The sequence below is a fragment of the Pelodiscus sinensis genome, chromosome 1 (genome assembly GCF_052426305.1).
Source record: "Pelodiscus sinensis isolate ZL-2025 chromosome 1, ASM5242630v1, whole genome shotgun sequence".
NCBI classification, from domain to species: Eukaryota; Metazoa; Chordata; order Testudines; family Trionychidae; genus Pelodiscus; species Pelodiscus sinensis.
Window position 1 is genome coordinate 83,751,546 of NC_143052.1, and position 13,741 is coordinate 83,765,286.

Consider the following 13,741-nt stretch of genomic DNA (forward strand, 5'->3'; position numbering starts at 1 on the left):
GCACTGCTGCCTCTGTATCAGTTTAAAAACCAGCTCCCCTCACAGACTGGCTGCTGTCACCCCACACTGCTGCCTCGGATACAAAAGCAGTAGTGCAGGGTGGCAGCAGCCCTTGTCTGCGGGGCGGGAGAGGAGGACTGAGCTCCTGGACCTGACACAAGCAGGAACTGAGCCAGGCTGCCTGCCTGCCTCCTAATATGCTTTAAATGCAGAGCCACGGGGGGGAAGGTCCTGGACCCAGTGCGAGCCAGGAATCAGCTGGGCTACTGGCCAGCCTGCTAAAAAATTTACTGGAGGGGTTGAGAGGAAAGGTGTGTCGTCTATAGCATTAACCTGTAAGCTTTTGTTTATCAGTTAATCAACTACACTACTACATTTCTAGGAATCACAGCTGGTTGTAGAGGTTACAGTAAGACAGTTTGACAAGTAATCTGTTAAAGGACATATTGTTAAAATGTAATTGCACGGTACACATATGGAAACTTATTCTTGTGTAAAAATAGGTGCAGACACAGAAAGATAGCAGTGACTGTATAAATAGAAATTCTAGTAATGAAACATAAAATACCTTGGTGCGTGGTTGATGAGAGGCTGTGGTTTGTACTTGGGAAAGTTGTAGTTCCTAAATTCATCATTGGAAGAAACGCCTGGCCATGTTTCTTGAGATGGAGTTCCTATGTTTAAACCAAAACAAATTAAATCTATACGCATTATATTAATTATAGACAAGACTATAATGTTTTCCAAATTAAGTCATTTTGTTCAAAATGCACAGATTCAATCTTGTACAAAATGAGTAAGAGTGAATTTATTCATCATATAAATCAGGGCTACTCAACATGCAGCCCATGGGTTGTTTGTTTGCGGCCCACGGTGCGGTTTGGGTTCACGCAGGGCTCAACACGTGGCCCGTGGGTAGGAACCTCTGAACATGGACTCCACTGGGAACACGCTTCACAACAGTGAGTCAATATAATGGTTTTCTGTTGATATGCATTTTATAAGTGAAATTCCTGGACTGTCATTGCTCATTAATGGTACATCTACACTGCAGTTATTTTGGAATAAGCTTTTCTGAAATAGCTTATTTTGAAATAGCACGCCTATACTGCTGGGAAACCTCAACATTAGTCCGAGGCAGGCTTCCCTAATGTAGACATGCTATCTTGATTTAGAGCCCCAGGACGAATAAGGTAGAATGGCCCTGGTAAGGGGCTATTTCGAAATAGCAGAAGTAGAGCCTCTACACATGCCTTATTTCAAAACAGCTATTTCAGAATAGGCTTTATTCTTCATAGAATGAGGTTTACAGAAGTCGGAATAAGTCATCTGTTATTTTGAAATTATTTCAGAATAACGGATTTGCTGTGTAGATGCTCCCATAGTTATTTCGGAATAACGGCCGTTATTCCAAAATAACTTTGCTGTGTAGACACACCCTAAAAGAGCTGTCATATGGGTGGAAATTGGGTAAATATTGCATTTTATTAATATCAGCAGAACTGAGTTAAATAGGATATGCATATTGTGTCGTCTTGCCGTAATCTTTGTATTCATGCTCATCAGTGTGAAACAAGCTATTTGCATATATTTGCATGTATATGCAACCACATGTAAGTTGTGGCCCTCGGCATGTGCTGAGAGTATCATTGTGGCCCTTGGGGCTTCCAAAGTTGAGTAACCCTGATCTAAATGCAACATCAAAGTTTGTTTCTTTAAACAAAAAGGAACTTCTCTGTACCTTATAGAGATGTAAGTGTAGTCGGTTAACATGTTAAACTCTGCTAGGGTCCCAACTGCCATCTTCATGCCCAGGCCTCCTCCTTGCTCCCTGAGGCTCTAATCACTATCTGGGATGCTGATGCAGAGTCACTTTGGGTTGCTGGTTGGGCTCTAACACCGGCTGCAGTCCCAATCCCAAGGTGCTGGCTGCCCCACGTTGCCAGCTCTGCAGTCAGCAGGCTCCTGGTGTATGCTGGCTGTTGGCTCCACTCCTGGGAAGCTGACTACTCCATGCTGAGGGCTCTGCAGCTGGCAGGCTCCCAGTCCCAGCACACACTGGCTCCTGGTCCCACTCTTGGGGTGACAGCTGCCCTGTGTTACAGGCTCTCCAGCTAGCAGGTTCTCCATATGTGTTGGTTCTCTGGGAGTGGGGCTGGCAGCTGGGAGCCAGTGCGCACCGGAAGCATGCTGGCTACAGAGCCTGCAGCTGGCACCCCAGGAGCGGGGCCAGCAAAGGATATCCCAGGGGCTTCAGGGGCACCCAACCATCATCCTTCTCTCCCGTGTCCCATCCCCAGGTACAACAGTTAACTGTGTAATCAATAGGATTTTTTACATCCCTAGTAACCTTACACTCACAAATTCTTAGAAGGGTGAAATAAATCTACAATTATAATATTATTGGTAACAACATTCAATTTACCCAAAAGTCTAAAAATTAAGTGCAGTTCATCTTCAACAGTTGAACCAGGAAAGAGAGGTCTTCCAGATGCCATTTCGAAAAATATGCATCCAACACCCCTTTATAAAAGGCAAGGGAAAAAAAGATGAATGACTTTAAAAAATAAACTGATGAAAAACGTTTTAAAACATTTAGCTCCTCAATATCTTTGTGATTTCTTAATTGGATTAAAATTGCTAAATCAATTTGCTACTATGTACCTCTATTGGAAATATTGATGTAAGTGAGGAAAACAGCAGCCAAAGAATTATCAAAAGCTGAAAAAACCTCTGCAATATGTAGATTATATCTTTTCCTTCCAAAATACACACATACACATACACAAAGCACTATTTAAAATAAATATTTAATCAATATAATATCATAATGCCATCATGTCACATTGGATTTAAATATTAAATCAAACTATTAATACACTGATAGCAACTTTATCAGAAATTTCTAGAGAAATACCACGACAGATCAGCATTACAAATAATTCTTCAAAGTAGGAACAGTACTTCCACTAACACCATATCTTAAACATAACCCTGTAGAAGTTGCACTACATCAACTTTAGTTAACGGGTAAGTTTCACCCTTAATGTGTGAGGCTACTGGTTGAGGTTAACTGGTGGGGACTGGAGCAGTTTCCTGCTGGCTAGAGGTAGGAGTCTGTTCCAGTCCTGTGGGGACTGTCATGACTGGGGGGCACTCAAGCCTGGCCAGAGAAGCCTGGTCCATGGCATGGGGCGGGGACTGCTGGCTCTCCCCGGCCATTCCCTCCTTTAATCAGTTATACATTAAATAATGATTAATTGATTAACCAGTTGAATGGGATTTTACATCCCTAACTTGAGTATGAGGAAAAATTAAAATCTGACCAAAACAAACGTACCACATGTCAATCTGAGTTGAATATTCTGAAGATCCAAGGAGAACATCAGGTGGCCTGTACCATAATGTGACAACTTCATTGGAGTAGGTCTTTGTTGGAACCGACTTCGCTCTAGCCAAACCTTCATAAAAATAAAAATACAATGTATTTCCCCTGTACCGGTATCTACCGTTTCCCTCAATTAAAATATTGTATGTTGATTTACTTTTGTTTGTGTGCCTGCTTTTTCATTTTTACTCTTAAGCAGTTCTAAGTGGTGCAAAGCAGCAACATTATTGCATGCATTGTCAAAAGGGGTGATATAATACTGACTGCTCACAACACCCCTTATTTTTTATCCAAAAGGAATAGCATTCTTTCAGAGATAGGGCTGTTGTATTGTTATGCAATATTCACTTCTTTATTCTTGCTAATAATTTGCTTATGTGGGAAGTGTAAAATTTACAATGGTCTTAATCAGTGTTTCCGAAACTATGGGCTACGGCCCGGGAAAAACCATTCTCAGAAAGTTGTTATTAATGGTTCAAAATCCTGCTGCAAGGGTATAACAAGTGGGGTTCCGGAGAGGTCTGTTTTGGAACCATTTCTGGTCAATATCTTCATCAACAACTTAGATATTGGCATAGAGAGCACACTTATCAAGTTTGCAGATGATATGAAGCTGGGAGGGGTTGCAAGTGCTTTGGAGGATCGGGTCAAAATTCAAAATGACCTGGAGAAATGGTCTGAGACAAATAGGATGAAGTTTAATAAGGGCAAATACAAAGTACTCCACTTAGGAAGGAACAGTCTGTTTCACACATACAGAATGGGAAGCGACTTGTTTAGGAAGGAGTACTGTAGAAAGGAATCTAGGGGTCATAGTAGACAACAAGATAAATATGAGTCAACAGCATGAAGCTGTTGCAAAAAACCCAAACATGATTCTTGGATGCATTAACAGGAGTGTTGTGAGCAAGAAATGAGAAGTCATTCTTCCGCTCTACTCTGCACTGATTAGGCCTCAATTGGAGTATTGTGTCCAGTTCTGGGCACCACATTTCAAAAAAGATGTGGAGAAATTGGAGAAGGTCCAGAGAAGAGCAACAAAAATGATTAAAGGTCTAGAGAAGATGACCTATGAAGGAAGACTGACAGAACTTGGCTTGTTTATTTTCGAAAGGAGAAGACTGAGAGGGGACATGATAGCAGTTTTTAGGTATATAAAAGAGTGTCACAAGGAGGAGGGAGAAAAATTGTTTTCCTTAGCCTCTGAGGATAGGAGAAGAAGCAATGGGCTTAACTGCAGCAAGGGAGGTTTAGGTTGGACATCAGGAAAAACTTCCTGTCAGGGTGGTTAAACACTAGAATAAGTTGCCTAGGGAGGTTGTGGAATCTCCATCTCTGGAGATATTTAAGAGTAGGTTAGATGGACATCTATCAGGGACAGTCTATGGTACTGTATTGGGTCCTGCCATGAGGTCAGGGGATTGGACTTGATGACCTCTCGAGGTCCCTTCCAGTTCTAGTGTTCTATGAATATATTTTCTGTACTACATATCCCTTTCCTAATGAGTCCTAATTATTGTGTTAGCTCTTTTGACTGCCAGTGCACATTGAGCGGATATTTTTAGAGAACTATCCACAGTGATTAAGATCTTTCTTGAGTAGTAACAGCTAATTTAGACCCCATCATTTTATATGGATAGTTGCAATTGTTTTTTACTTTGCATTTATCAACCCTGAATTTCATCTGCCATTTTGTTTCTCAGTTACTCAGTTTTGTGAGATTCCATTTTAGCTCTTCATAGTTCTTCCACTGATTAAATGTGGATGATTTCAGCAGGCTTTGCTTTTTTTCCTGTCCTCGGTGATTATAAGAAGAGTGGGCATGATCTAGCTCTATATGTTTAAAGATGAATCATAGTTTTATTGGAAAAATGTCAAGCCCTATAATTATAGAATTCATTATCCAAATTGGGAAGATCAGAGGGGTATTTATCAAGTAACATTATGCTGAATTTCCCTTTTAATAAATCTTCAATTCTATTAAAATTTTCTTAAGCAGTACATTACTTAACACTGTCATTATACTATGCCTTATTCTGTTTCTCAAAGCTGACACACAAGAAAAAAAAAGTGTGACAAATTTTATTTTGAATAACCAGCCCCTCATTTTGAAACAACAGGCTTGGTAGTCTGAAAATTCGGGTTGTTATTTCAAAATAAGGGGAGTTATTTCAAAATAACTCCCTAATGCAGACATGCTCAAAATGATTTGTTGGAAAATTCCACAAGATAGTGTTCAGGGAGTTTCTTGGGCCCTGTGGGGAAGGCAACAATTTGGCATGTGTATTGCCCATTTCAAAGGAAGCACTAATGTTACTTTTCATCTCAACTATAGTTCATTCTCAGCTGACACTTCAACTCACATGCACACCATTTTGATGACCAATACACTATGAAGTTGAACTTTCTCTTTCCATTTCAATACACAGAAACCAGGCCACCTACACACAAAGGCAGGCTCTGGACTGAGGGTTCTCATCTTTTTGCTACATATGACTCCATATTCAACTATGTCTCAGAAGTATTTCTGAACCAAATCCTTTCTCTTGGTTCCCACTGATTCAAAAGAAACAGCACTGGAGTTGCTATACAGTTTGTGGAATGTTTCCTGCTATCCAAGAGTGATATCACAAATGTCTACAAATCAACTTCTATAGAAAATCTGAGAGAGGGAACAGAGGTAGAGTAAGGGTTTTAACTACTAAGTTGAAAGTGAGTGCTATAAAAGATTAATTGCAGTGGAAGTATAAAGGTCTGCTATGGCCAGAGAAAATGTATTGGAGACAGGGAGATTAAATTGTAACTGAATATCAAGTATTTTACTCTGAAAACATGGTACAATTCCCATGGGATAAATACATAAAACAAACCAATGAAGAGTGAATACAACTGGTACCTCATATAGGAGAGGAAAAATGATTTAATTTAAAATGTCCAAGAAAAGAACATAAAGCAGGTATAAGGGTTCTTCTCAGATAGTAGTTTTGTTACTGCTCACTTTTAACAAACGATGTGTGAAACTGGAGTCGCAGACAGAGAGAGAACATACAAATAACTTATCACTGTAAGAGGCACAGAAAGAGCCTTGGGGATAAGGTATAGTTCAGGTTGGATGCTGAAACTAAAATTAACAAACAAACCAGAAACACTCAAGCCAAACAATCAAACTGTTACCCTAACCAGATTAACAAACAAAAAGAATGATCTGGATGACTTTCAAAAAGTCAAACATGAACTGCAAGCCTGAAATTCTAGCAGCTTTAAACCGCGTGAGCTGACCAATAGGGGTAATTCAGCACACAATGGACTTAATCTATTTTTTTCAGGCCAGCTCATGTTGCAAGTCACAGCCTAGTATGCGCCACAATGGAGGTCTCTCAGCTACCATACAAACCCCTTCTGCAACATGGAGCTGGTATAATGATCTCAATTAAATAACATTATTTTCCCTTTATGGGAACACAAGCTATAAAAAAAAAATGGAGACAATCTCACCAGCTATATTAAGCTAGTCAGTTACCCAATATTGGCTTCAGTAATAACCTAATGGATAAAGCTACACACAGAAACAGTGCGAATATGTATTTCCAATGATTAATTTCTTTGCTGCTTACAAATGACTTATATACATAAACACTCCTACCGTTACATGATTCTAGCTTCAACAAGGTTTATGGGTTATACATCTTGGTTTATTTCCAAGATTTTCTTAAACTATCTCTAAAGAAAACACTGTTCAAAAAAATAAAATATAAAATCCAGTCCATACCAAAGTCCGCTAGCTTTAGTTCTCCTTTCTCATTAATGAGTAGATTTTGTGGCTTCAGGTCCCGATGTAGCACCTTCCTTCTATGACAATAGGCCAAACCTCGCAAAATCTGGTATAAAAATAGCTACAAAGAAAAACAAATTAGACTTTCAAAAATATTCATGGGTGAATGCACAAAGCAGCATGTTACTCTTCCCATAACAGCAGGTTTTGAGCTATCACAGTAGCAATTACATTGCTATATTGCAAGCAAGACAAAAACCTTCTTACACAAGCAAGTCACTTTCACATGCTAATGTATTCTGAATATCATAACTATTGTTTAAAGATGTAAGACCTATTTATGCCATCCAGCTACATTATTATGAAACACTTAGCACATCAAAGATTATGAGAGTGATTTGCTCTATATAATAAAAGCAAATCAAGTGGCTATTTACTTTATAAGCATTTAGTACTGCACTCTAAACGTCTTTACATGTAACATGCTCAATTACCAGACTGATATTCCTTATTGCTACAGATCACGCTCATAAATGCAACTCTACTCGACCATGAAAAGTAAAATGTATTGATTGTACAGTAGGGAAAGTGACTATCAGAAGAAGAAAGTTGGTGCATAACCTCAAAACATTAAAGCATTAAAGAAATATAATTGGGGAAATTATGCTCTATCCGTTGTGTCTAATTTTTCCCTTTCCTGTGTTTACATCTTCATCCAGTCTGTCACCCTCTGTGCTTCTTCCTATTACTTCAGGCTGGCAAGCCAGCAACATTAATTCTGCATTCAAGGACATTAGTGCACAAAAACTAACAGACTTGCTGACTGGGTGGGTGGGTGGCTGGGGTGGGGGAAAGAAAGAGAGCAGTTGCCCCGGGCTCCCAGCCACCACTGCTACTGGCCCCTTTAAATTGCTGCCCGGAGGTGAAGGTGAGTGAGCATTCAGAAGTTTACTGCTTAGGAAAGTGGAAAGGACATTTATGCAGAACACAAGGCCAACCAGTCTGACAGATTTATCATGCATTAAGAGCCTTTGACTAGAAACACCAGTTTTTATATAACAGTTTTTCAATAAAAGGTTTATTTGTGTAGCCAATGACAACCTCACGTCCTCCACAAAGTCATACCAATACCCAAGTTCCAGGTTTTACTGTTTAATCTCAGTTTTATTATATCATAATGGTATCTCCATAAGGGGTAGAAAAAATTGGGATCATGGATCTTAAAAATGCAGATTGGAGGCCACTACGTCCTGCCTCACTTATTTATGACTATATTGTTGCATGGGTATAAATGGCCATTGAGGCATGCATAGTTTATAAACAGGCTTGCTTCAAACTATCAAACATGCTGCAAGAGCTTTCAATTCATGTTCATTTAAACATTTTTTTAACATGTCTTCATCTTTTTCTACCTTTCCTTAAAATAGGCATGAGAATTTACATTGAAGAATTTTTCCTTTCACTCTCCCAAAAGAAACAGTAATGTAGGTTGACAATTGATTTCTCTTCCAAAAGACATGAGGAGAAATTTAGAAACATAAAAACGAAAGGACAAACAGTAACCAATATCCAAATCAAAACCCATAGTACTTCAACAAAGAAAAAGCTCTACAATATAAAGTAAAGGCAAGATCAAGGACAACAATTCTTCTGGAATGCAGGCAAACACAACAGTGTACAAGAACAACATTTATTTACATCATCCACAATTGTGCAAATACCAAATCAATTTTCCCTACATGGGTGCTCACAGTTTTATTTTGGTTTTTTAGAACAATCAATTGTAAAGTAACAAAGTGCACTTAAATTCAAGGTTGACAGGTGTAGAAATATTCCCTATACACCATCAATGAGCAGTTAACATCCTTTACACAAATTACCTACTGTTAAATAATGAAGCTGACTGATGGCCAGTATAAGCTATAACATGGCTCGGTAACACTGTCAACTTTAGTTCAGCCATGTTTTGGCTTCTCAGGCCTTGCTTTACTAACCTATTATGCAAAATTATATGAACAGTTCCTTTGGTCTGTCAAAGCACAAGTGGTCCATTCCCAAGTCCCTAGTTTAAATACAGAGTTCTTTTTGGCTTCACAGTATCGGCTTCATCAGAATAAGGTTTCCTCCCTACTCCTATTTGGCTCTTTTCTGAGTGCAAGTCAGTAACTCTAGGCCTCCCCTGAGATTAGGGTTGCCAGACGGTTTACCCAAAAATACCGAACAGCTCACTCTTCCCCCCCCCCCAAAAAAAACCCCCAAAACCACCACACCACACCAGGAAAAAAATTCTGTTGAGGAAAAAAAAAGGGGGGAGACCAAAGTTATTGAGCAAAACAAAAGAACAACAACAAAAAGGACCCCTTTAAGAAGAGGCTTTTTTGCTGGCGGCTATTTTGTTTTTCTGTTCCAGCCACAAGACAAGCCCCTGCAGAATCAGGTAAGTGGGGAGGGGAAAGTGCCTCCGGGGGGCCTGGTGGGTGAGGCAAAAATACTGGACTGTCCAGGTCAATACCGGACACCTGGCAACCCTACCTGGGATCCATCTACCACAACCCTTCTCATAGCAGTCTTTCGCCCTCTGGAACATGGTTCTCTGAAGCCTTCCTTTCCAGGAGCTGCAGTCCTCTTGTGTGTTGTATAAGGTTCTCCACAGCTTTTCTTCCAAGGGCTATGCCTGAATCTTGGCCTATCACCATCATGCCTCTATTGCAAGAGAGTCTTTGCAAGAGAGAATCTCTCTCCCCTGACTGAGCTACAGGCTTGGTTTTTATCTTATACCCCTACCATGTGAATGTCAGTTGGTGTATCCTAGGGGTTGGCAACCTACGGCACACGTGCCATAAGTGGCATGCAAGCCGATTTTCAATGGCACGTGCGGTGGCAGCTCAGCCCTGCCCCGCCCACCTGTGCAGCCACTGGAACCCTCCCTCTTCCCTGGCAGCAGGTTAGGCTGCGGTGGGAGGAGCCTCAACAGAGGTGCCTCCAGGGCTGGCCAGGGTCCATGTGGGAGCGGCAGTTGCTGCAAGGGGGCATGAAGCAAGATAAGCATCTCCCCTCATGCCCAGACACCCACACCCAAATACCCCTCACTCCCTTCCCTCCCTCCACCAAGACCCCGCACACCCAACTTGCTCTGATACCATCTCTTGCTCCTGCACCCTCCGTCCTGCTCAGACACTCTCCCTCCTAGCCAGACATGCTACCCCCACCCTGTTCCTGCCACCCTCCCTCCCGGTCACACACTACACCCACCATTGCTCCTGCTACCTCCACCTAGCCAAACACCCTACTCTCAGCCTGCTTCTGCACCCACCTCCCACCCAGACCTTGCAACCTTCCCCTTCTGAACCCCACCTCGCTCCCAGATCCTGCACCCCATCCCTATTTCACTCACTGGTAGCCCTGCCTTGCACTCTGAACCCCTCATTTTTGTCCCTATCCCACAGCCCAAGGGAGTCCATAAAATCCATTAACTCTAGAACCCTAGAAAAGTAAATCTGGCCTAGGGGAAACCCTGAACCTCAATCCTTCCTGTCCCTTCCCTTCACCCTATAAGGCTGGAGCGCCAGAGAAGTGAGGTGTCTTAGTTGGGGGCCACATCAGTGAAGACTGCAGGTTTTTGGAGGGTTTTTTTTTTTTTTGCTTTTCACTTATGTGGTCCCCAACTGATTTTTCTGTGGGTCAGTGGCCCCCAATACAAAAAAGGTGCCCTACCCTTGCCATAAAGAAAACATTGAAATCTTTTATGTTGGACATAAATTAATATTGTACTTTATTTAAAATGAAGTTTGTTAAACTAACATGAGAAAGTTGAAGTGCTTAATCTGTTTAATAATTTAAATTAAGCTGTTCTCCCTAGCTGCAGCTTGTTCAGAAAATATGATCACCGTACCCAGCCTGACCATGCCGCCACCTCCTCTCAGCACACAGATCCATAAATAGAAGTGAATAAGTCAAATCTTGGCATGTCACTTCTGAAAGGTTGCCGACCCCTGGACTATCCCATTGCACAGAAGGACTTAAGCCTACACGGGTCATGCGACCGTGCCAGAGAACACATACGTCTCAGAATGCCTAATCTACAGGTTAAGGCCTGATCTACACTACATGGTTAGGTTGAAGTGAGTGGCTTTGTGTTGATCTAACTGTAGAAGCATCTTCACTTAAATTCTACTCCTGCACACATTCTCTCCGTGTCAATTTAGTACCACTACCTCTTTAGTGACAAAGAATCACGCTCGATGTAATTAGTTTGATGAAGCGCCAGTGTAGATGTTGTGTTGCTTATGTCGACTGTTACTAGCTTTCAGGAGCCAGTAATAGTTGACATAATGCCCCTAATTGACAATACAATTTCTACAAGCGCTCCCAGAGAGGACTGCCAACATAGTGAGCCAAGTGTGCACAAACACAAGCGATTTAACTGTGTGGCTATATACTGGCGCAAGTTAGATCAACAAAATTTTCAAATGTAGATGTGGCCCAGGTCTTGGAATGGGACATAACTGTCCTTAAAGATGACATATAGTTCTGTTAAAAATCTTCTTTTTTTTTTTTTTTAAGAGAAAAATATTCAAAAAAGAACAAAACTTTTAACTAAAGCCATAATTTTTACGTTTAAACTCTTCAATATGATTGTATCTTATTAGCAGAAAGATTGGTTGTCAGCACCTAAGTTGTAAGTTCTATAGAGTTTCAAAATCAGAACAAAAATGTTTGAAATAAATCACTAAAATTAAAAAGATTTACTCACCTTTACATTGTGCATACTCATGATGTTACCACAGTCATCCATGTACTGCTTTAGGTCCTTGTCCTGTAAAAAAAACCCCAAACACTAGTGTTGAATATAAAACATTTTTGACAGAAAAATTAAGCTTTTGAATCTGTTTGCTATGCAGAATTTTGAGTTTTCATCAAACAAGCAAACAAACAAAAAGAAAAAAACTAAGATTTTTTTTCTCCTCAAGGAAAATAAAAGCATTCTGTGCAGAAACTCACCCAACACTTTCAAATCTGTACTATTTATTATACTACATTTTATTCCCCCCTGCAAAGGCTACATATTATGTTAAATTTTATGTATTAGTCATTCCCTTTATTTAGAAAAGAAAGTTCTCATGAATTCTGTGCACTACACTTTCAGATGTTTCATCACAATTTGCATATATATGGTTAGAGTAATTTCAATAAATATATATGTAATATGGAATGAAAAAAGCTAACATAAAGCATGACTTATTGATGTGTCTCATGCAGGCAAGTGAGTTAGGTGTTTAACTGTAGGTACCCACATTTCAAAATGTAGGCCATAATATCTAACACCCTTATTTTAACAGAGATGTAAATGGTTATTTTTACACTACTAGGCTGTGTCTAGACTACACCTGTGAACAGAGAGATGTAGATTAGGCACGTCGAAATTGCTAATGAAACAGGGATTTAAATATCCTGTGCTTCATTAGCATAAACATGGCCGCCACTTTTTTTCGAAGTGGAGCTTTTTAAAAAACAACGGAAGTCTTGACACAGATCTCTCGAAAATAAACCCTTTTTCGACAGATCCTGTAAGCCTCACTTTTTGAGGAATATAGGATCTGTTGAAAAAGGGTTTATTTTTGACAGATCCGCTTCTAGACTGCCTTTTTTTTTTTAAAAAAAAAGCTCCGTTTCGAAAACAAGCAATGGCCATGTTTATGCTAATGAAGCGCGGGATATTTAAATCCCTGTTTCATCAGCAATTTTGATGTGCCTAATCTACATCTATCTCTCTGTCGACAGACGTGTAGTCTAGACTAATTTTCCCTATTGTTTAACAGCAAGAACTAGTATGCTAGGTGCCTCACACTACCAAAATCATTCAACATAATACTGCAATTATTTTATTCTCTGTCCACTTTCTTCTATGACATAATCTTGGTTTAAGTGAGCATTTGGTCCAGTAGCGCAATAATGTACTATATATTTTAGAGTTTGTCTGTCTCTTTGATCAAGAACTCCTCCCAAATGATAAGAGCTAGGACCACCAAATTTGGTCCTTAGCTTCCTCTTATCATAACTTAAAGCAATGTAAAGCTTTGGTTGTGCCAGGAATGGGATTGCGTATCATAAAACCAAACAGAAAAGAGATAATCTCCAAATCAGGTACAGTCCTCAGAACTGACATAACTGAGCAAATGTTGAAAGAGACTGAACTAAGATGAGCCAAAAACAAAGGATGAACTTGGAATAGGATTGCCTCTCAAACCTTACAGAAAAAAAGAGATAAAACGGAAAAGTTTGGAGTAGTGCTCTTTTTGGCTTAATGGAAAAAAAACCAACACTTCATGGAATTCCCATTTAAAAATATTTACTAAAAAAATTAAACAGACATATTTTAACAATCTTTTTTTAAAGAAATCTGAAATAAAAATTAACTTAATAAAAATAACACATTTTTGAAAAATACAATCCTTTAAACAAAGTGTGTACATTTTCCTTCTATTTAAAAAAAGCACTTCATTGAGTTAAGGACCTGAGTAATGCCAGGTAAATCTGCTAGTTACTGTACCAATTAGTCAGACCCATACCAAGCAATTTAT

The 13,741-nt window shown here is 39.8% G+C and overlaps 1 protein-coding gene across 1 annotated transcript in view; it reads right to left on the minus strand.

Moving 5' to 3' along the window:
• Positions 1-13,741, minus strand: part of CDK17 (cyclin dependent kinase 17) — a 168,033-nt gene that overhangs the window by 12,834 nt on the left and 141,458 nt on the right. Inside the window, exons 9-13 of the mRNA XM_075933731.2 lie at positions 11,914-11,976; positions 7,158-7,281; positions 3,341-3,461; positions 2,426-2,523; positions 569-674 (exon numbers count right to left, since the gene is read on the minus strand). Of these exons, the coding sequence (XP_075789846.1) occupies positions 569-674; positions 2,426-2,523; positions 3,341-3,461; positions 7,158-7,281; positions 11,914-11,976 (512 nt within the window). The remainder of the gene's footprint in view (positions 1-568; positions 675-2,425; positions 2,524-3,340; positions 3,462-7,157; positions 7,282-11,913; positions 11,977-13,741) is intronic.